This window comes from Hemibagrus wyckioides, linkage group LG23 (assembly GCF_019097595.1).
Source record: "Hemibagrus wyckioides isolate EC202008001 linkage group LG23, SWU_Hwy_1.0, whole genome shotgun sequence".
Taxonomy (NCBI): Eukaryota; Metazoa; Chordata; class Actinopteri; order Siluriformes; family Bagridae; genus Hemibagrus; species Hemibagrus wyckioides.
Genome location: NC_080732.1, coordinates 9038575 through 9063404, shown reverse-complemented (window position 1 = coordinate 9063404; position 24830 = coordinate 9038575). Strand labels below are relative to the sequence as shown.

The 24830-nt window shown below is 39.0% G+C and overlaps 1 protein-coding gene across 1 annotated transcript in view; it reads left to right on the top strand.

Moving 5' to 3' along the window:
• Window positions 1–24830, top strand: part of vps41 (VPS41 subunit of HOPS complex) — a 45420-nt gene that overhangs the window by 6465 nt on the left and 14125 nt on the right. The window contains exons 3-18 of the mRNA XM_058376216.1: window positions 3490–3597; window positions 7922–7999; window positions 8176–8250; window positions 12318–12380; window positions 12832–12897; window positions 18076–18195; window positions 19132–19278; window positions 19363–19429; window positions 19514–19611; window positions 20777–20906; window positions 21237–21352; window positions 21499–21555; window positions 21664–21725; window positions 21805–21886; window positions 22307–22399; window positions 24481–24608. Coding sequence (XP_058232199.1) covers window positions 3490–3597; window positions 7922–7999; window positions 8176–8250; window positions 12318–12380; window positions 12832–12897; window positions 18076–18195; window positions 19132–19278; window positions 19363–19429; window positions 19514–19611; window positions 20777–20906; window positions 21237–21352; window positions 21499–21555; window positions 21664–21725; window positions 21805–21886; window positions 22307–22399; window positions 24481–24608 — 1490 coding nt within the window. The remainder of the gene's footprint in view (window positions 1–3489; window positions 3598–7921; window positions 8000–8175; window positions 8251–12317; window positions 12381–12831; window positions 12898–18075; window positions 18196–19131; window positions 19279–19362; window positions 19430–19513; window positions 19612–20776; window positions 20907–21236; window positions 21353–21498; window positions 21556–21663; window positions 21726–21804; window positions 21887–22306; window positions 22400–24480; window positions 24609–24830) is intronic.

The window sequence follows — 24830 nt, the reverse complement described above, 5'->3', positions numbered from 1 at the left end:
GCACCAATTAGGAGCGGCACGGAACACCAGCACAACACTCATCCGCCACAGCGGCAAACACTAACAAGAAGCAGAAATTATGGGATATGAAACGGCAGAGCTATCACTCTAAACCCCCCCCCCCCTACACACACACACACACACACACACACACACACACACCAATGTAGAAAGTTTTTGTGCCTTTTTCCTCCCCCCTTCCCGTCTTTTTTCTCGCTTCACAACTATAATGGCTTTGTAGACCATGACAAATGTCCAGGTATTCGAAATTTCACATCTGGAGAAGACAGGAAATGGACGTGGGAGCTTCAGTGACGAGGAGAGAAAACACCTTTAGAAGTAAAAGAAGCTGCTCTGTACTTACAAATCACACTTTTCCACAAACATCCGTGAATACCGGTGGAAGAGTATGAGAAAACGTAGGATTTGACACAGCTGTAAAATCCAAAATTACAGTTTTCATCTATCATATACAATGTTCAAATGACAACACTGAAGTGCCAGTGCAAGTAGTGAATTATTTGGTCAGGGTGCTGCTGGAATGAAAACAGAAAAAAAAAAAAAGGCAAATTTTTTGTTCTTGTATTATCTGGTTCTCTAGCAGCAGCAGCAAGTAAACATTAAAACTGTGGGATCTGTAGCTGCCCCAGGCTTCACTTTCTAATAGCTTTGCCTCAGTGCATGCGTTTGGGAGCAACTCTGAACCCATGAGTTTCATCTGAGGCATTTTTAAGTTTTGAAATAGCTTCAGCAAACAAAATATTACGGTCCACATAAAGTGATTTGACATCAAGAGGTCATTTGCATGCGCCGTGTGATAAACCGTACAGGAACCGTACAAAGAATAGTTGTGTAAAGGAGATAAAAGATGTTGCATGCTTCCCAGCGAGTAGCAGACTGAGTGAAACTGAAGCTAAAACTTGTGTACAGTATACACAAGTACAGATACAGGTAGTGAAACCTGTCCACAAAATACATCACGCCCACATTTTCTACGGAAATTGTTGCCTCAAAGTTTGAAACGTATAAATATACAGTACATTATTTGTACACTGTACCCTTCACTAGAACTAAGTGGCCCAAACCGTTTCCAGCATGACAATGCCCCCGTGCACAAAGCAAGCTCCAGGAAGACATGGTCTGCAAGGGCTGCTATGGAAGAACTCAAGAGTCCTGACCTCAACCCCACTGAACACCTTTGGGATAAACTGCACTCCATGTTTCCTCAGTTTCCATCACTGCCTGACCGCACACATGCTCTCGTGCCTGAATGAACACAAATCCCCAGAGCCACACTCCAAAATCTTGTGGAAAGCCTTCCCGGAAGAGTGGAGGTTATTATAACAGCAAAAAGGGGGAATAAATCTGGAACGGGGTGTTCAACAAGCACAGTAAGGTGTCACACACCTATGGCCTTATAGTGTTAGTGTGAATGTTAACATTTTCAAAAGGTATTTAAGTTCTGTTATCATCTAATGTACAAGTGTGCAGCAAATGTGTAATACAGGCGTGTCCGATCTTATCTGGAAAGAGCCTGTGTGTGTGTGTGTGTGTGTGTGTGTGCGCGCGCAGGTTTTCATTCCAATCAAGCAGGAGACACAACTGATTCCACCTGCTTAATCAGTTAAAGCTCTTGGCTTTAAATAGATGATCAGGTGTGGTTTCTGCTTGGTTGGAATGAAAACCTGCATCCACACCAGCCCTTTCTGGATAAGACCGGACACTCCTGCTCAAATATAAAATCATTTCAGGAATTTTGATCATTTTTTATCAACTTGCTGATTTCTGCTTTCAAAGACTAAAGCATCATTCAGATAAAACTACTTAGATTACTCAGATTTAGTACATCTAAAACAATTTAGGAAAAAATTAAATATGTAAGTTGTCATTTCTCATGTCTTCTGACAAAAAGGAAAAAAAAAACCCAAATTAAATACCTGACCTTTGCGTCTGGCAACGCACAATCGCTGTCCTTGAACTGACTTGTAGCTGTAGTAAATAACAGAGCACAGGTAACATTCACATCAGATAACTCATGCTGTTTTGCTCATGTGAAAGATGTAAATGTTCATAGGTGGTGTGGGTCAACCAGCGTTTATTTCTTTAAACATTTTTTTCCAGATTTGTCAGTGTATTACAGAGTAAACTAGAGACTTGTGTTTTTTTTTTTTTTACAGAGTTTCTTAATTATCACACGTAACAAAATGGTCAAATAACGTGTTAAGATTTCAAATGCTTTTAAACATGCATACAGCCGCTTTGACCATGCATAACATTATGACCACATGCCTAATATTGTGTTGGCCCTCCTTTTGCTGCCAAAACAGCCCTGACCCGTCATGCACTGTGTATTCTGACCTTTCTATCAGAATCAGCATTAACATCTTCAGTAATTTGAACAGCAGTAGCTCGTTTATTGGATCGGATCACACGGGCCAGCCTTCACTCTCCATGTGCATCAGTGAGCCTTGACCGCCCATGACCCTGTCGCCGGTTCACCACTGTTCCTTCCTTGGACCATCTTTGATAGATGCTGACCACTGCAGACCAGGAACACCTCACAAGAGCTGCAGTTTTGGAGATTTTGTCTAGCCATCACAATTTGGCCCTTGTTAAACTCACTCAAATCCTTACACTTGTACATTTTTCCTGCTTCTAACACACCAACTTTGAGGACAAAATGTTCACTTGCTGCCTGATATATCCCACCCACTAACAGGTGCCATGATCAGGAGATCATCAGTGTTATTCTCTTCACCTCTCACTGCTCTTAATGTTATGGCTGATCTTTGCATAATTGTAGATATGTTATTACTCTTGTAGATTACTGCCTAAATCTATGCCCAGTTTTATATCGTTTATAACACTGAGGTGTCGCATGCTGCTTGATTTAAATCAGCTCAGGACACCAAGCAAGTCACTTCTTGTTTTCAATGCTTTTTAAGCAGTTTTTCTACTGAATTTGTTTTAGATTGTTTTGGATTATTGCATTCACTTACATTCACTTTTTTTTCCATCTTATTATGTCTCTGTAATTCTGGTTTGATTGTTTTGTTTAGCATATTGTAAAAGGGTAATGTAACTTTCAGGAGGCTGGATGGTGTGATGAACAGCAGAGCGAGTTGAAGGGCTGAACTCGGTATAATGCTGAAAGTTTGATTGTTCATTGTCTGAGATCTTGAGAACATTTGCTAAGAAGTGTGTGAGGGTATTCTGACAGTGCGAGTCTCTGTGAAGGGATAAGGTTCTTATTAAGGATGAAGAAATGGCAGCCTCAGGACAGCTTTGGTTCAGGTGCTCAGAATCTGCCAGCAAACCATGTTTGATTCTGTTTCACACAAACTTGCTCTAGAAGTTTCACAAAGTGAAACATAAATGAAGAGACCTAGTGGTAGGGTAGTGTAGGATTGTTTTTTGTACTAAGCTTACTGGACTTTTGGGGTCATATCAGGTATTTAACAATGTTTGTGTGTGTGTTTGTCACCATAGGAAGAAGACAGCGAGGAGGAACCTAAATTGAAATATGAGCGCTTGGCCAATGGGGTGACAGAGATTCTGCAGAAGGATGCGGCCAGCTGCTTGACAGTACATGACAAGGTATAATTTGCTTTATTGATAACACATGTAACACAGCTTTGCGTGTTTAAATTAGATTCCTACAAAATTAATCATTTTATAGGTTTATTTTTTTTTATTTTAATTTTATTTAATTCTTATTTATTTATTTATTTATTTATTTATTTATTTATTTCTTTCTCTCTCTCTCATGTTGAATACATACACACTAGCTAAGTGTCACCACTATCCTTTAATTTTCTGATATTTCCCACCCCATCTTTTTTTGTTGTTGTTGTTTTTGTTGTATTTTGTAATCTGTGATCATTTATATTGGCTCAAAATGATCACGGCAGTGAGTTCACTCATGCACACCTGCTTTGGAGGAATAGTCATACCCAGTAATGCCTCCTCTCCTGATGTTTTATTAACCACGATTGATTTTTGTTCTTTTTTTTCCCCTCCTTTCCTTTTTGCCCCTGGAGATCTCTCTCTCTCTCTCTCTCTCTCTCTCTCACTTCTTGAAAAAAAAAAAGATGCATCAGAGGGCTGAATCTCCAATAAGAGGCTCTGTCCTGTTCTGTGTCTTTCTGTCATTTTATTCTTCTATATGCATTCCTGCGTATCTCCTCCACCTCGTACCATGCACACGCTCCAGCAGGCCTAATGTAGCCTCATGTTTTAAGTGGTCACAATCAGAATTTCATTTGCACCATTCCATTTCAATAAATCCCTTGAAGAGCCGCTCTGGCTGCTGGGGCCACCCCGTTTATTTATTTATTTTGGCTGATTTTATTTGGGCAGATGGTGGGGGGGCTCTGTCGGACATGCTCCGCTGTGCCTGTAAATATAAGCATTTCATTATAGACTGCACTGAAGCATGGGAGCACACAGTGGTCTGGGCAAGGGGTGTGTGTGTGTGTGTGTGTGTGTGTGTGTGTTTGGTAGAGCTTCTTACATGTACTGTTTTTAACACATCTATCGCTGTTATTTGGGCTGCAGATGTTTTAAGCAGAGGACTTCATGTTCCACTATCAGTAATTGGCAGATATTTTGTTTTAGGTCAGATTTGTGGTGTATTTTATTTAATTCGTAGCAAAATTCAACCTTTGAATTTTTAAATCTCATATTATAAATTAAACTAGATTTTTGTTGCATTTGTTTTCTGAGAATGCAGCTACAACAAAACTATTAAGATCTTGGGTTTATGTTGATGTCTGTTCATTATTACTGTTGTATTTTTTTTTTGTTGCTATTTTTTTATTGTTTTTTCCCCCCAGGAAATTCTGTTTTAAGACAGGAGATTGCAACAGCTTTTCAATCTATATCTGCTGAGTTTCTGTGAACCTGTGTCAACTGTATCCTCGGGTTCATGCTCTTGGCTGACAGGAGTGAAACCTGATGTGGTCTTCTACCTGTTGTAACCCATCTACCTTTAGGTTTGATGTGTCGTGAGTTCTGAGATGCTTTTCTGCACACCATGGTTGTAAAGAGTGATTATTTGAATTACTATACACTTCCTGTCAGTAAGAAACATTTTGGCCATTCTTCTCTGTTCTCTCTTGTTTAATACTTCCAGCTGATCATCCATCCAAATGTTTTAAAAAAACTCATCATGTAAGTCAGCAGTGTTTATGGCCCCCACATGCCTATATGCATGCCTATGCTCCTGATGAGATGGTTGTCCTCGGTAATCTCCTCCCCATCCTGAATCAGTGCATCAGCGAGCTACTAGACAGTCAGTGGTGCTACCTGACAGTTTTGAATGCTCCAGTATATAACATCCCAGAGGTTCTTAATTGGATTCAGGTCCTGGGAAAGTGCCCGGACATATGAGGCCGATCATTGTCATGTACCAGGTGTGACCCAGGCTCTGAGGATTTCATCATGGTACCTAAAAGCAGTAAGGGTACTGTTGGCTAGCACAAGGGGGTCTGGGCAACCCCCTAGGATAATTTTTGCTAGATCATTACTGGCCCCACTGCCCAGAACTGGTCATGCTGAATAATGACGTTCTTTGGCAAATGGCAGACTAGTTGCACAGTGCTGGGCCCCACTGTCATGGAGTCTCTTTCCAATAGTTTGGTCATAACCATGCACACCAGTAGCTGACTGGAAGTTATTTTGTAGTGTTCTGGCACTTCTTTTCTTGTTCCTTCTTGCACAAAGTAGCCAATATTGGTCCTGCTGCTGGGTTGTTGCATATGGCCCTGTTAAGCTCTCCTCATGTAACGGCGTGTCTCGTCTCCCAGTATCTCCTGTTGGAACTGTGCTAAGAGAGACACGTCAGATGTCCTTGAGCCATTCTGGAGGAGCTGTACTAACTGTGCAACCTGACTGGGTTGCAGGTACTGCCTCATGCTACAAGTAGGGACAAGAACCCTAACATCACACAAAACTAGAGACAAATCGGTCAGGAATGATAAGGAGAGAGCAGTTATCTGTGGCCACCACCTGCAAAACTAAAATCTTGCTGTTGCCTCAAAAAATATTATACTAATAGCAAATTAGACTCTGTTAAGAATTGACTAAATTATTATCCATAATAATTGTATAAAAATCCATAATAAATAAAATATAAATAGTAAATAATAAATAATAAAACAAAAATCCATAAATGATAAGTGCTTAATTCTAATGTGAAACTAATGCTGCCCTCGCATGCTGTTGGAATTATTGAAATTCCAAGTTTCCCCTCGAGGAAGTTGTATGTGAATGACCCCTTAACTTTTAATTATGACTAGGAAATTTGATACCTGAGTTTTTCAATTCAATTTCAATTCAGTTTGTATAGTGCTTTTAACAGTGGACTTTGTCTCAAAGCAGCTTTACATAAGTATAGAAATATATAAATAATTATAAAGAAAAAATGATAGTTACATTAATATTTATCCCTTACATTTGTCCCTAGTTTGGATTCCCGAACTTTCAACATGGCAAAGGAGAGTTCATTTTTCTGTTAGCTGAATGCAGCTAATCTTTAGAGCTGGCCATTGTTGTATTTTTATTACGTATGTCAGCAACCATTCTATGCATGTACATTTTCCCACATGAAAATTATAAAACTTATATTTAACCATTTTTCATCATTTAGCTGCAATCTAGCTAACTGATTAAAATGCAGTATAGATGAAAATGTCGAAATAAAAGATAAAAATATTTATATGAATTAACCTGGATTTGTTCATGTTTCATGTTTGTTCCCACAACAAAGCACATGAACATGACATTCTCATAATTACCACTTCATAATTGGGAAGTAGGAAACTTCTTACAGCACATGAAGGCATCATATTTCACACTCCTCATCACACACTATAATACTTTACAATACTTTCAGCTCTAGCTTACTTTTCAGATATACAATGGGGTCCGAAGTCTGAAACTAGTGCATTCTTTTTTTAAATTAATACAGTAATTTTCATTACAAATCATATAGACAATGTAGGTGAAAAATCTTTAAAATATATACATGAATTTCATTTTCTTAGTATTTAGTGTGTCTCCTTTTTGCATCTTGTGATCCATTTTAGAGCAAATCTGTCAGAATATCGTCTTAATACATGCTTCAGCAGAAGAGATTAGACATGAGGAAAATCTGACCTTTTGTACAAAGCAGATGGCATGGTCAATATCACCATGGTTTTAGCTGACAGGAATGCTGCAGTAACTAAACACTCTTTATAGCCTTGTTGAACAGAAAAGCTTATCAGTTTGCATAATATGATGAACCTTGAGACAGCTGAGCTACAACAGCAGAGTGCCACTAATGCCAGTCAGGACCAGGAATCTGAGGCTACAGTGGGTACAGGCTTACCCAAAGAGCCGAAGTTATGGAATCTAAATGTTTACCATTTTAAGTTCTGAAAAAATATCAAGCAGATAACTTTTTAAATACTTTTTCTTATGTGGTTTTAGTTTGCTATGTAATATGTAACATTCAGTTTTGTTTACGTAACATATACTTATATAGGTTTATTTCCTAATATGGATTATGTATTAATGTGTTTTGTTATGCATTTGTCCCCTCAGACAGAGTGTCTAGGTTTTGCTAAGAAGGTCTGAGGATGTGATCCACGGTGCATATATTATGTTGAGGCATTTTGATATTTTGAAAAAAAAAAATGCCATTTCACACTGGCATGCTCTGATAAATAGGCTTTTCTGGCCTCCAGCAATTTCACACTTTTTTGCCCCTGAGGGGACAAGCTGAAGCCACACACACACACACACATACACACACACTCCCTCAAACACCCTCATGAGAGTACACTAATACTCCAGTACAGCAGATTAAAGTTCAAATTCCTGACAAATGTCTACCGATCTCATGTATACTAAAGTTTGTTCCTCCTCTGATTTCCAGTTTCTGGCTCTGGGGACGCACTTTGGAAAGGTCTTCCTACTCGATATCCAAGGAAACATCACTCAGAAGTATGAAATCGTAAGTAAAAAATAGACTTGTTGTAGTAACATTAGCAAGGTTTAGACTGTTAATATTTCATTTATATTGTATGCCCATTTTTGTATAGGGTAGAGATTTGCAGAGCATTGTTTTGGCTAGGAAATACCACAGTCACTAAATCACTGTCACTCAATAAGGCTATCTGTCTCTCACAGAGTTCGGTGAAGATAAATCAGATCAGTCTGGATGAGAGCGGAGAGCATGTGGGGATCTGCTCAGAGGATGGAAAGGTAAGCTTTCTCTTCTCTGCATAAGGAAGGGGTTACCCAGATGAATGACAAATTAAACTCTCACAAGGCTGGTTGCAAAGTGAGGTGATGCATCTCTTTGTTACTGATGACTGCTTCATGAAGTGCCAGAGGAAATAAATAGTCAGGCAAACAAGAACATAATAGAAGACAGCATTAGATGATCAGTGGGCACCCCAGGGTAAACTGTTTACATCAGGACAAACGTATTTCCCTTAAAGGATTTTTTTTAAGGCAGTCAGTGTTTAAGCAGTGCTTATGTAGATTACTAACCAAAAACTAATTTGTTAGTCACTCATATATTCAGTGATATCTATATTATATTGCCAGAGCCAATTCAGCTGATTACATGCCGAAATTCTGTGAGGTCTATTTTGTAAATGACCGTAATATCTAATTGAATAAATCACTAAAAGTCTCTTAATAAAAAGTGGTTAGCAATAAAAGTCATTACTCATTACTGTTATTAAGCACTCATTATGTAACATCACACCAGAAGTAGCAAGCGTCTTTCAGTCTCGGGGGATCATGGATTGTGCATGAAAATATATCACTATATTAGGTGATGCAGGAACCCTCAGGAAAGGCAGGCTTTGTTAAACCAGCTGCATTTGAAGTTGGTATAAACAGGTGCCATCTTCTGGCAGTTCTTCCTCCGCTTTTCATCTGCACCTCACCCTAGCTTGGCCTCTCGTTGTTGTAGACTCTCCTGGAGCTCCTGCATCCTATTGGTCACAACTGTTGTCTAGGTTCTCTAAGTTCTCAACATGTCCAGCAAACTGAAGTCTCTAATACACGCATCTTTGAAACAGAAGTGGGGCTGCCCAGATGCTCTCTTTCTAGAGGCCAGTTTGCCTTACAGCTGGTCATTTGGAATTCGCCCATCTGACAAGTAATGAACGTTGTTTAGCCATCAGAGGCAAAATTGTCACAGCGGTGCGAAGAGGTTAGGAGATTGGGTGTGAGATAAGACATTGACTTGTGATCTGATCAGACCACCCGATGCCAAGAATGCATCATAGCCTGTGCAGGTGGAAGGGATTCCCTTCATGCTGGGAGTAGAGAAGCCAGGAGTCAGCAGACATATACCATATACTATCACTTTGGTGGTGACCATTGTTGTTTATCCACATCTATCTTTGTTAGCTGAGCAAGGTGCTGGTTGCACAGATGATTTTTCTGTTGATTTCTCTCTTGGAGGAGAAGTCTTCTGTAACTGTGGAAAAGAGATAGGTCAACTCAAAAACTTCTTGACGCCACTGCAGTTGATGATAATGACTCTGATGATGTGCCATAAAACTGGAAAATTCTCTTCAAATGTGTGTGGAGTGACTGGAGCGAGGTGTTTTTCAGTGAGCATCCAGTCTTGGCAGTGTATAGTGGCTGCTTCTACATTTATCTTGTAGCTGGCAAAGACAGAAAATAATGCCAGTTGTGGAACGTTTGGACCTGAGGCCACATTGCCTCTTATGACTGTCAGTGAGTCTGTTTAGAGAAACATGGATGAACACCTTGTCAACCATTCTCAGCAGAAAGATTCCCCAATAATTGTTGCAGATGATTACTTTTTGTTTTTATATAGAAAGGGAATTGGTAGTCTAGTGGTTAAGGTGGACTGCTGTGGTCAGCAACCTTCAATTGCTCGGTTGTATAAATGATAAAAATGTAAGTCACTCTGGACAAGGGCATCTGGCAAATGTCATAAATGTAAATGTACAAAATGTAAATGTGTTGCAGTTTCTCACATGGCATTCCTCCTTCCACCCAGCACTGACACCAAGGTAACCAGCAAAGTATTCCTGGCACACTTGATGACCTCTGGTGGCATGCCTTCTTTCCTGGTGCCTTCCTAGTTGCCAGGCAGTCTTGCTCTTGCTCTCCATGATGAGCATCTTGTCTAGCTTGGCCATGATGGGGAGCCACTCGGTAGAGTCAAGGGTGGTGTCAGAGATGGTGTTTTCCTGTTGGTACAGTTCAGATTAGTGCTCCACCCATCTCTCCAGCTGTTTGCCTTTGTTGTTGAGAGTTTCACAAATATCTGACTTCAGTGGTGCCATTTTGCTCCATGTGTGAACAGAGTCTCTTTTGATCCCATCATACACTTAACAAGTTTTGTTGGAATCACCCAAAAGCTGGATGTCTCTATATAGTTCATGTACACAGTGCAGAGCTCTTTTCTGGACTGGTTTCTCTCTGACTTTAGAGCTTTTAATGTTGCCTGGTGGGGTAACGACTGGGTGGTTAAGGTCTTTATACAGAGATTTGAAGACAGGCTTGAAACATTGGGTGTTTGGAATTATTTACATCTACAGTATGCATAGTTTTCCCAGTGACTTGGAGCAATGCATCTTCCTTGGTGAAATTCTGACCTTACAGCAGATTAGTGAGTGTTTAGTGTCACAAACATCCTGTTCCCCATGTAAGTCCCTCCCTCAGCTTCACCAATGTAGTCCAAGAGTAGGGTAAAACAGCTTGGCACTGAAGTGGCAGGAATCCAGCTCCAGCACTCTCCTAATTGTTTATTCTTGAAGTCTTGCACCCAAGACATGTGATGTGGTCTTTAAGCACTTCTTGGTGCATTTTGATTGTGGCTGTTGACTCCAGAGGAGTTTGTCCACCAAGTGAGGCCATGTAAACATCACCGCTCACATCTTTTAGCCTGCAGGGTGTGCTGCATAAGCCCAAGGGAGATAGAGGAGATGGGTGAATGGCAGTGTGCCTGTCCACTCAAAAGACTACAGCTACCAGGCTCCACCCTTCCTAGAGTCCCCTATGGTCTAGATTAAAAGTGATGATAAATTTTAAATTTGGCTCAGGATGGTGCTGGGAAGGTGCTGAGAAATGATCCCAAAAGAGTCAGTTCCCTGATTTCAGTCATTAAATTCTAACCTTTATCTCCAAACCTTGGGATTTGATTGCACACACCAAACAATCTACCTCACACAAACAAGGCAAGTAAAATGTATTTAGCATAAAAGCAGTTCAGTTAATGAAACAGGTGATTGGCCGTTTGCCTGGATAAAGATTTTAGCCTTTTGTTGTGAATAGACCAGTCATAATTACGAAACCAAAGACATATATATTTAAACTAGGTATACGCATATTTTGTATGTGTGTTTAATGAGCATAATGAATATGATGTTTGACACTGTCTGAAGAATCCTGCATGTATGGACAGACAGCAAAGCCGATGTTAATAACGTTCAAATCCCATTTCCTCATCCTCCCATTTGTGCTTTCTTTACTTTTGCTCCTATATCTGCTCAGTGATCTAGACATGAGCATTTAATGGGGTTGACCAGGCTAATCGGCACCACAGTGGGTGGCTTTCTCAGACTGATTATAGCACAGATAGCAGACAAACATCAACATTGAGGCCTGTGCCGTGACTCTGCCAATTAAAATCGACACGCCAGCCATTGTTCACTCTACAGAGGTGTTAACGTTGGTGCCACTTATCCTCTGCTTCAATGATCAAGATACGTCAGACATGAGACACGAGTTCTCGATTGATGGCCCAGAGTTTATTTATTTATTTATTTATTATTTTGTTACATGTTCAAACTGCCTCTTAAGATCTTACCAAGGCTTAACTTCATTTTCATGGGCCTTGCCCACCCTGTTAACATTGAGAGCTTAGCAAACAGGTATAGAAAGATATGGCGTGGTGTGCCAATGATATAACCCTGCTCAAACTAAAGAATTCTTCTTTCTGAACAACTTTCTTTTCAGACTTCATACTCTTTTTTTTCCTTAGCTCACAGAGACAGGTGTAAGTGAATTGCTAAGTTAAGGTTTGCCTGTAGCCTTCAGGGAGTACAGCAGAGCTGCAGATTAAGACCACTCTATGATGTCTTGTCAGGGCAGAGGGAGTTGACCTGTCCACTAATTGGGAGCCTAGTGGATGTATAACTTTTCTGCTGAAAGATGTGATGTGTTTGTGATATCTAGTCGAGGTCAACTTGAAGAGTAAAACCAGTCATTTTAACTAAAAACGATTCTTTTAATTATATTTGTCTTAACACTTTTCTTTGTCTTTTAACTCGCAGGTGCAGGTGTTTGGGCTCTACACCAGAGAGGGCTTCCATGAGAACTTTGACTGTCCTATTAAAGTAAGTTATTGTGGGTAACATCCTCCTCTTATCTTTGCTGGTGCTCAGTGTACATTTTTCTGTAAAGTTTGACTTTGTGTCAGAAATCGCTCTGCTGGTTTTCAAATTATGTTTCAGTTCTCCATCAGTTTTAATTGATTTCTCTGGGGCTTCCTCAGCATGGATCACTCATATAGTGCTCAAAGTAGGAGCACAAGGTTGTGTCAGATATTAAGAAGGCAAGTTACAAGGGTTGTTCAGAGTAACAAAAGTCAAAACCTTCATTTCCATCGCTAAGTGAACTCGACTGTAAGAAATGATTTTGAAACTGCTGACCATCTATTATCACACAATGCCTGCTTGGATTTCTCTGTTTGTGAATCTAACAGTCCTATTTGATGAAGGGTTTTATCCAGTTGGTTAGATTTTGTTCAGAATGCAGTTAACTGTATTTTTTTTGTATGTCTTCCAGGTAGTGGCTTTACATCCTCAGTTCAGCAAGTCAAGCAACAAGCAATTTGTAACTGGAGGCAACAAGGTAAAATATGCTGCTTTTTAGCTACATGTTAGCAAACTACTAAACTTCCATCAAGTATATTTCCTGGAATTGCCTACATTCATCAAATTCATCCCTTTTGCATTAAATTTACCCTTTCCAGCAAGGCAACAATACTTCTGGCTTTGTGCGACCCCCTTCCCCTCCCAACACCCCCCTCCCACACACAGCTCCCATCCTAAAGCATAAGCTCTAAACACTGCACCTTCCATATCTTTGCCTTTCTGAGCTAAAATACAGCTTGGCCTTGTAGCAGGGTCAAAGAGACAGAAAGAAAAGAAAGACAGCAAAACAAGAAAGAGGTCCATTTTCTCAAAGTGTTGTTCACTGAGAGAGGTGTTGTCTCCCTGTGCGGAACAAATAACAGTCATTACCCAGAGTGCCATAGCATCTGCAACATGTAGAACATGGACTAAAACAAATACACACTCATTTTTCAGAGGAAGCCGTGTCACCCTGGAAATATGGAGTTCTGTCTTTTACACCATAAATAGAGAATCATAACTTTCCAGCATATGGCTTGCAGAATATATGTTTTTTTTTTTCTGAAGGAGAAGATTTTTGGAAACTGAATGATTATGCATCCTTGTCTTGGGTAAGTCTCAGATACTTTAGGAATAGGGTTGGGGTAATGTGATCACACAAGATCGGTATGTGCTCACTTTTTGACGAGTACATCTATCATCTTTTATAACACTGACCTCCATCATTGCTTACTAGGGGTGTAACAATCGGAAGACTGGGCTCAATGCACCGATATTAAAAAAAAAAAAAGTGACTGAAATGACAATCAACAATCACTAATTATTTATCAATTATAATTGTGTATTAAATGATCATTAGCAATTGTAATATAAATTTATTATTGAACAGATGTTATGATATTTGAAACTGATGTGTAAAAAAGGCTATTAAAATGAGCTGCATGTAACTCTAATACTTAAATTAGTCAGTTTCTAGTTCAGCATTCACACATGAAAAGTACAGTCACATATTCACCGTAGGCAAATAAACCGAATCATATTCAATGTTGCTTTATGTTTTCTTCAAAAAGATCATTCCATTTGCAAACATAAATTTTGTGCTATTGTGCACTGAGACTATGCCTTCAAGTATCAGTGTATTCTCTATTCTGATTGGTCAGAAATTGTTGATTAATTTATATATCATTTATAGCAGCTCTGACAATTGTGCAAGCTTCAAGATAAAGCATAGATTTATATGAATTCATTTCTTCTAATCCATAGGAGGGCAGCACAAATGTTAATAAAAGAGGGTTGGGTTTTAATGAATGCATTATGATGAGGTGCGGTGCATCATGCTTCTGTAGTCTAACTAAATCAGCTTCTTTCATTCCCTTCAAGAACTTGAGTGTGGAGTTGCAGACTTGTGTGAATTTTGTCATACAAGTCTGCTAGAAATAACTAGTAGACAAATATATCTACTGTTTGTCAGTTTATTCAGATTTTCTCCCTAATTTACCTCTTGCCTATTATACAACACTAACCAGTCCAGGAGGTTGAGGGCAATCTGTACATCTCCAGACAGAAGGGCCAATGCTTTTTTTTGTTGAGCCACTCAGGAGACTCTTATATTGATATTTTAGTGATAGTGTAACAAAAGTCAGTCTGCAAGTGAGCACATAGTTAATTTTATAAACAAAAATAATAAACATAAGATATAGGTATGAGCAGAAGTCTAATGCAGAAATTGAAAGGCAGTGAAAAGGAAGGCAAAATGAATATAGAGAGAATGAATCAGATTTTATTAATGGATAGAGTGTGTTTCCCATCAGTATGTTACCTGCTGTTAACAATATAAAATACATCATTACAACTAAATGGAGCAAATACCGACGTTTAATTACACCTTATATGAACTGTCTGCATCGCATTTATCCAAACACGATAAATGACAAATTCTCAGATTTATTTTGTAAAAGCCATCCTGCACAAAATTTCTGATTTACCAAAATTTGGGAAACGTCAATGTTATTTATTTGTTTGTTTGCTGTGTTTGTGTGTATATGTCTATCAATTTCGGACGCAGCTCGTTAGCATTTAGTTATGCTCACAAAATGACATAAAATATAAACTGCACATATAAACTCCCTAACACACGGAATGGCAGAAAGCAGACATGGAAAGTATTTGACTCACATCTAATGCCTATAAAAATATTAAACAGCAGAACAGGACAGAAAGGGTGAATTAGGTGTGAATTATGTGAAGTGGAAAAAAAATGGTTTGACATGAAAAAAGATCCGCATTATACGCAGGTGATCACGGACACTGAGCTCATCACAGGGGAAACTGCTGTTATTAAAATTGCATTAAATGTCTCAACTGATTTGCTGGATCTAAAGTAGTGCACAGCATTAACTGGTGGCAAATGGAACCGAATTATAAAGCAAATATTCTTTAGTCAGTGTCATTAATATAAAATGTTTCCCAATTGTGTTCTAATTATTCCCGACATAGTGAAATAGCATGAGGATTAAATAAAACAACAGCAGCAAAGCACTGAAAGTCACTAAGAGTGTCTGACAATGTAAATAAATAAGCAGGAAAATGTTTTTAGTTGTATTAAATGGGGCAAAACTGCGCAGGAAAAAAAAACATGTAATCCGGCATCTGTGCAAAAAAGGAGCCTTAGAAGGTGATAAAACAAATGCAAGGAGAATCCCAGTGCAGCGGGAGATTTTGAATGCCATGGCAATTTTAGGACCATGAGCTTTGCAGCAAAGTAAAAACAATGAAGAAACGTTCGGAAATTACGGCTTGCACTGGAACATTTACTTAATCTAAGCCAGTAATAAAAATATTTTAATTCTTTATCAAATTAAATCATATAATCTAGTAATTGCGGTGATCTCCGTTAAAAAATTGTTTAACATTTCTTTAAGTCTCAAGTGTCGGTGCAGATGTTCAGATCTCATCAGATAAAATGACAGTAAAAGTAGTCGAAGTGGAATAATCCACTCTGACAAGTACCACCTGATATCGACTCGATTAATACTGTCCTTGATGTATTGTGTGTACCCCATTTGCCTTCCACAACTTTTTTTTTTTATTTTTTATTTTTTTTTTAAATCATTATCTGAAGAATGATGAATGTGTGTAAGAAAAATAAATAAATTAATAAAAAAAAACCCCAGATGTAGCCAAAAACATTTGTCCAACTATCCGCTCCAATAAAATGGGTGCACATACTTTTCCACATCCAGCATATAAGAAGTGATTAAATGCTGGACGGCTTCTGTCCCCTAACTCGGTCCTAACCGGAGTTGGAGTGTGTCTGCTGCCTTTAGCTTCCCGTTTCTGCTGATTACCTTCTGTTTCCCTGGCTTAAGATTCCCATAATGCAGCCTCGCCATGAAAATCAATACAGCTTCCACTGAGGACACATCTTTTCAAAGGCAATTCAATTCCGTCAGCAGGGCTCCTGAAGTGTCATCTCCCAATGCTGTGCTGTGATCTGTTAACACAGCTCAAAGTGCAGAATCGGAGCCGCTCTGAACGAGCTATTCTTTATGTCGTGTCAGGATACAGACCGGACAGGACAGGTCAGGTCACGTATGTGTATGTGCACAAAAGCCTCCTTGCTCTTCTAACTGAAGTGGGCTGGATCATTGTGGCATGCCCACTGATTTTTCATATATAATCATTTCCACACAGTTTGCTTTTAAATTTATGAAGTGTATGCGGCTGAGACGTTTGCTCAGACCAGACAGCAGTGTTTTCATATAACAGCTTTATGTATTGAAGGTTAAAAGCATATAATGTGATGTCTGGTCTGAGGAAATATCCCAATCACTTTCTGATGAGCAGAGGTCATTTATATAATTTTCTTTTTTATATTAGCGAACGAATATTAGAGAATATAGTTAAGCTAGTCCAAGGTTGTGACATTGGTCTAAATTTGATTCCGAGAGGACCGTTGCACAGATCCCTGTCGTATTATCTGCTGAACTCCTACAGTTCTTACTCTAGTCCTAATAGCATGCTGTGTACGCAGAGGTACTACACTGAACCTGTGTGAAATCCACTGAGGATTGTGGGAGCACGTTTAAGCAGCTGTTACTACGCTTATTGCATCAACTGATGCTTTCGTATAAAGTAAACTGCATCAGGAGCTAGTTTCAAAATGAAAGTTTTAACCCTTAAATGTGCATTTATTCCTCAACTGCTCATTCAGATCATGGGGAATTAGCACAGGCAATTTTATCTGATAAAAAATGATGTCTTTCAGTGAGGAGGAGCATTTTACTCATAGTCACAAACAATAACGTGGTATTTGTAATGTCGTTAAATATTTTCTTTGTTACCGAGCTGGACACAGATGAACTCTCATTTGAACTAAGCAATACAGAATATTCATAGCTCATTGTTTCTGAATTGTTCATTTGTGTGAACATTTCATTATCTAAACAAAAATTATATATTTCAAAAAAATGATTCAAGAGAAGTAGTAGACTAACTGCTTTTTGTTTATTAACTGCTTTTTGTCTATTTATTTATTTATTTTATTTATTTATTTATTTTTGTTAATTGTCAGCTGTATTTTTTTTTTATTCCAATCATTTAAATTAAATATATGGTTCAATAACAATTATTTAAATGAAGTTAGTTTGCTTATTATATTTAGTTAATAGTTTGTGTAAATTTTTGTGAAATGATAAAATGAGCAACCTTTTTTATTTATTTATTTATTTTTATTTTTTTAAGGAATTTCTGATTTTATTCTGACACAGAAATTATACTGAATGTTAAATGATTTTTATAAGCTGATCCTCTGGTACATTTAACCATATGAAGATGCAGGACAGTTGCGGATCAGCTCCTTACTGATCAAAAGCATTTATAATAGCAGCTGTGTTAACTTTGTCTTCTTTCGCCCTCTGCTGGAGTAACCTACAAAACACAGCTTACTGAGAAGTTCTTATACCAGCAGATCACTGTGACGAATTCAGTTTTTGTCATTTATTTTTCAGTGAACTCTTTTTCATCTTTAGAAAGAGAGAGAGAAATATGTATTAATCCTGCAGTTAAATGTGGTTACATGCTGAGCATCTTGTAGGTTCAGCAAACTTTGTTAGTAATTTTATACTTTATAGTTTCTTGTAAACATCTTAGTAATGTTTGTCTGTGTTGACTGTAGTTGCTGCTGTATGAGAAGAACTGGATGAACCGCTGGAAGACGTCCGTTCTGCATGAGGGAGAGGGAACCATCACCAACGTCAAATGGAGGACCAATCTCATCGCCTGGGCTAACAGTGTGGTATGATCACACTTCATAAACTAAAGGGGGAAAAAAATCACACGCTTGTATCATTAGAGATGTGATAAATGATTGTGATCTCACTGACTGAGAATCAGAGTCTTGGTGTTTTATTTTAAATACTTTTACACGATTTTATTGCCAATAAAACACCAAGATTCTGTTTTTGAGTCTGGAGACACAGTGTTGTTTGTTTGTTCAAAGTATGCTAAGCCTTTGGACTCAACTGTATATTGATTGATTAATATACATGTTCATAAATGCAGTCATGAATACATTCACTTCATTAGGAACACTTGCACATTCATGATTTTATCTAATCAGTCATTAGCCTAAAATCATCCAGATACAGATTAATAGCTTCAGTTAATGTTCACATCAAACATTAGAATGAAGAAAAAGTGTGATCTTTGTGACTTTCTGACCCTGGTCTCCAAACCTTCTCTAGAGCTTAAACAGCATGGTACAAACAAACAAAAAACAGTAAGTGTAGGTTCTTTTGCTGAAAATGCCTTATTGATAAGGGAGGTGTGAGGAAAATGGCCAGACTGGATTAAACTGCCAGGAAGTAATAAGTCATGTAATCAGTCTTGGTGAGCAGGAAACCATCCTAGCATTAACAAAACCATCAAACCTTGTGGGGCTACAACAGCAGAAGACCAGCATCAGGTTTCACTCCAGTCAGACTCACTCAATCTGGACAGTTGGCTTTCTGCTGTTGTAGCCATTGTGCATGCTGAGATGATTTTCTGCTCTCCACAGTTGTAGAGTGATTATACATGAGTTACAGTATCCTTCCTAGCAGCTCAGACCCATCTGGCCATTTTCCAGCAGGTGAATAGGTGTTACTATTAAATTGAACGGTGAGTTTACGCACATAAAAATTAAACGTCTGCTGTCTTAAGCCATAATGGTCGTATTTTTGTCCTTGTTCAGGGGGTGAAAATCTACGACATCAGCAGTAAGCAACGAATCACCAATGTGTTAAGGGACAACTCCAGCTTGAGGCCTGACATGTATCCCTGTAGCCTTTGCTGGAAAGATAACACCACGCTTATTATCGGCTGGGGATCTTCAGTCAAGGTGCGTTTGTGTTCATTTAGGTTTATTGTCCATATTTTCTATTAGACAAAAGTAATATATTTCTTTTTTTTTATTGTGTTTTAGATTTGTGCTGTCAAGGAACGTGACCCTTCAGAAATGAGAGATTTACCTAGTCGCTATGTAGAGATTGGTAAGTCTTTGTTTACACTCTTGGATTAAGAACCCATGTTTACGAATTATTTATTCTAAAAAATTTTGTCATGGTCTCTTGCAGTGTCAGCATTTGAGACAGAGTTCTACATCAGCGGACTGGCACCTTTGGCTGATCAGCTTGTCACGCTTTACTTTGTGAAAGAGAATTCTGACCATATGGTAGGATTTCTTGCTGTCACTCTCTGTAATGAGTGAATGTAAGTTCTGCTTTAACCTTCATAATCACAGAAGGGGCAGAATAAATCATCAGCATACCATCTTGTACATTTGTGCAACCACGTCACGAAAAATGAAGTAATCGAGGGAGCTAATTCTCCTTCTCTCCCTTAATAGAAACAAGGGCAGAGTTCGGTTCTTGGCATCTGATTCTAACTCGTAAGCATGTAAATACCCTCCACACATTGGGCTGTTAGAGTGTATAGCATTCACAGTGAATTTAGCAGTTGTGTGTCCTGCTTGCAGGAAGATCTTACTGGTATGCATGCACATGGGCTCAAAGATCCAGAGTATCCTGATGCATTACATAGAGACTTGCATTACATAGGAATTGAAAACAAACTGCTTTGAATGTGTAATGGTGCTTGATTATACTTAATAATTAATAATACTTTACATTAGATTATTTGCATTGATAGAGATTTATACTTAAATTTGTTAGAATTGGTTTGTTCTGTGTTTCTATGAATTTGTTATTGAAGAACACAAAAGTCTTCTATCACAATTATTGGCCATACACCAACCAGGCATAACATTATGACCACCTGCCTAATATTGTGTTGGTCCCCCTTTTGCTTCCAAAACAGTCCTGACCCGTCACACTCCCCATGTGTATCATCGAGCCTTGGCCGCCCATGACCCTGTCGCCGGTTCACCCCTGTTCCTTCCTTGGACCACTTTTGATAGATACTGACCACTGCAGACCGGGAACACCCCACAAGAGCAGCAGTTTTGGAGATGCTCTGATCCAGTCGTCTAGCCATCACAATCTGGCGCTTGTCAAACTCGCTCAAATCCTTACGCTTGTCCATTTTTCCTGCTTCTAACACATCAACTTTGAGGACAAAATGTTCACTTGCTGCCTAATATATCCCACCCACTAACAGGTGCCATGATGAGGAGATAATCAGTGTTATTCACTTCACCTCTCAGTGCTCATAATGTTATGCCTGATAGGTGTAGGTCGCTGAAATATTAGAGTAAGTTTTTACAATGTTGATTATAGATGTTGTCATATTTGAAGTACTTGAATTTGAGTTCAGTGGTGTCTGTGGCCAAGCATTTGAAGTGTGGCTTGTTTAAGTGTGTGTATATGTGTGTATCACAGGAGGAGGAGTTCAGGTCACGCCCACGATTAGACATCATCCAGCCGTTGCCCGAGAGCTGTGAGGAGATCTCCTCGGATGCTCTAACTGTCCGCAACTTTCAGGAGAACGAATGCCGGGACTACAGACTGGGTAATGGAAGAAGGGATAGAGAAAAAGTTGAATTATTTACTGCTCTGAATTGACAGCCTCAGGCTGTATCACTTGGTATCCCTGAAGCCATCTTGAGTTTATCTAAAGGTGTAAAAATCTTTTTTTAGGATTGTTTATGAAGTGATTCAGTACCCAGTGACATTTCACTTTTTTTTTTAACCTTTTCAGTTAGAATAAAAGGCAAAAATGAGAAAAGATGAGAACTTGTATTAATATAATAATAATAAATTAATAACTAGCTTTTGGCATGCCACAATGTTGAAATGTCACCTTCAGCCAGTCATGAATCCATATGTCTTCTGTCTATAGAGCACTCAGAGGGAGAGTCTCTGTTCTACATCATAAGCCCGAAAGACATTGTAGTGGCTAAAGAACGAGACCAGGATGACCACATCGACTGGCTACTCGACAAGAAGAAATACGAGGTCTGAGCATATAAGTAGCAACACATTAATGAATAATTTTAGTGATTTCTTTTGAATCTATTTTTGTTTATTTTTAATATCTTAATGTTATTTATATAAATGAGCTACATGTTTCTGGAGATGCTTGAAGTTGATGTTTGTTACAGGAGGCACTAATGGCAGCAGAGATCAGCTTCAAGAACATCAAAAGGCATGACGTACAGGTACAGAGTATCGCGATCTATCTTGAATTTACATTTTGATTTCATTGAAGTAAATACATTTTTAACAGCACCATTAGTTTTATACTATAATTGTCTGTGAATGTGCAGAAAATCGGGATGGCCTACATAAATCACCTGGTGGAGAAGGGGGACTATGATGGTGCAGCAAGGTACTCTAACAGTTTCTGCTATATTTAAAAATGAAATATTTGTGAGAAATGCCACAGTGTGTCTCTGCTGTGTTTACAGAAAGTGTCAGAAGGTGCTAGGGAAGAATATGGATCTGTGGGAAAATGAAGTCTACAGGTTCAAAACTATTGGACAGTTGAAGGTACGTCATACTGAAGTGTTGCACACTGACATAAAGTTGGCCTTTGAATTAGAGAGGAATATTCACATAGCAGGCGCTTATTATCTAAATGTAATCATTAGGGACATGTTGGTTTCATGTGTCACTAAATGAATAAAATTATATGTCAAAAATGTGGGGGGAAAAAACAACGTTTCCACTCCATTTGTGGAGTATATCAGTCTCCTTACATTGCCAGGGTTTTTTCATTTTTCAATAGAACAGACTGACCTATTACATCTCCAGAGGGCATTAAGGCCCTTTTCGAAGTTTCCTCACTGCTACTCTTGTGATATCCTTTTCTTGCTTTAATAAAAGTCTCCTGTAGCTCAGTCCCATGTGTTACACTTTGCCATACAAGAATGTTACCCTGCTTATCTAAAATCTCTCTCTGACCCCCAGGCCATCAGTCAGTACTTACCCAGAGGAGATCTGCGCCTCAGACCTGCCATTTATGAGATGATCCTGCATGAATTCCTCAAGACTGACTATGAAGTGAGTGTGTGTATATACTGTAGGGGTTTGAGTGATTTATACAGTGAGGGGAAAAAATTATTTGATCCCCTGCTGATTTTGTACGTTTGCCCACTGACAAAGAAATGATCAGTCTGTAATTTTAATGGTAGGTGTACTTGAACAGTGAGAGGCAGAATAACAACAACAAAATCCAGAAAAACGCATTTCAGAAAAGTTCTACATTGATTTGCATTTTAATGAGTGAAATAAGTATTTGATCCCCTATCAATCAGAAAGATTTCTGGCTCCCAGGTGTCTTTTATACAGGTAAGGAGCTGAGATTACAGTAGGAGCACTCTCGGGGAGTGATCCTAATCTCAGCTTGTTACCTGTATGAAAGACACCTGTCCACAGAAGGAAGCAATCAATCAGATTCCAAACTCTCCATCATGGCCAAGACCAAAGAGCTGTCCATGGATGTCAGGGACAAGATTGTAGACCTACACAAGGCTGGAATGAGCTACAAGACCATCGCCAAGCAGCTTGGTGAGAAGGTGACAACAGTTGGTGCGATTATTCCCAAATGGAAGAAACACAAAAGGACTGTCAATCTTCCTCGGTCTGGGGCTCCATGCAAGATCTCACCTCATGGAGTTTCAATGATCGTGAGAACGGCGAGGAATCAGCCCAGAATTACACTGGAGGATTTTGTCAATGATCTCAAGGCAGCTGGGACCATAATCACCAAGAAAACAATTGGTAACACACTACGCCGTGAAAGACTGAAATCCAGTAGCACCCGCAAGGTCCCCCTGCTAAAGAAAGCACATGTACAGGCTCATCTGAAGTTTGCCAGTGAACATCTGAATGATTCAGAGGAGAACTGGGTGAAAGTGTTGTGGTCATATGAGACCAAAATCCATCTCTTTGGCATCAACTCAACTCATCGTGTTTGGAGGAGGAGGAATGCTGCCTATGACTCCAAGAAGACCATCCCCACCGTCAAACACGGAGGTGGAAACATGCTTTGGGGGTGTTTTTCTGCTAAGGGGACAGGACAACTGCACCGCATCAAAGGGACGATGGACGGAGCCATGTACCATCAAATCTTGAGTGAGAACCTCCTTCTCTCAGTCAGGGCATTGAAAATGGGTCGTGGATGGATGTTCCAGCCTGACAATGACCCAAAACACACGGCCAAGGCAGCAAAGGAGTGGTTCAAAAAGAAGCACATTAAGGTCCTGTAGTGGCCTAGCCAGTCTCCAGACCTTAATCCCATAGAAAATCTGTGGAGGGAGCTGAAGGGTCAGCCATAAAACCTTAATGACTTGGAGAGGATCTGCAAAGAGGAGTGGGCCCAAATTCCTTGAGATGTGAGATGTGTGCAAACCTGGTGGCCAACTACAAGAAATGTCTGACGTCTGTGATTGCCAACAAGGGTTTGCCTCCAAGTACTAAGTCATGTTTTGCAAAGGGGTCAAATACTTATTTTACTCAATAAATTGCAAATCAATGTATAACTTTTTTGAAATGTGTTTTTCTGGATGTTTTTGTTGTTATTCTGTCTCTCACTGTTCAGATAAACCTACCATTAAAATTACAGACTGATCATTTCTCTGTCAGTGGGCAAATGTACAAAATCAGCAGGGGATCAAGTAATTTTTTCCCTCACTGTATTAGCTGACCAGTTCAGAAATGGAGTTGACTAATAGACTTTTCCGTAGTTAAAGCTTCAGTTAAACTGATTCAGCATTGGGACACAGGCCAGCGTTTTTACTTTTAAGGTTTCACAGTTAAGCATATAATTAGTGCAAAAAATGTGCAAAATAACAAATTACAAACCTGTCCTGTGCTCATCTCACAACATTTATTCAAATTATCCTCACAATAATAGTCCATAGTATACAACTGGAGGAGAGTAATGATATAATAACCACTATTCAGTGTCACTCCCTTTTCACTCTGCTTCCTCTCACGTCTCTGTTTGTCCTTGCCACTGTCATCTGTGCTTCATTAAAGATTAAATCTGTATCTGGATTTCTTTAAAACTGCTCAGTGTCACTTATTAAAATTGCCATATGAATAAAATTGAATTAAAATTGTATTCTCTCCTCCTGCAGGGTTTTGCCACACTCATCCGGGAGTGGCCAGGAGAGCTCTACAACAACATGACTATAGTTCAGGCTGTGACAGACCACCTAAAAAAGGACAAAACCAACCGCATCCTGCTCACCACATTGGCTGAATTGTGAGTAGTACAATGTGAAAACATTCCTTGTGTTGGATTTCATCCTTTTATTACAGCTTTCATGAATTCTTTCTGTTATAATAGTCCATAATAAAACGCTTTACAGAGCTTGTCCTTATTACAGCCAGTCCATTGTTATAGCCATAAACTTTAAACAAGGTGCATTTGGAAAGTATATATTATTCAAATCTTACTAGGCATATCTTTGGTCACACAGCCATG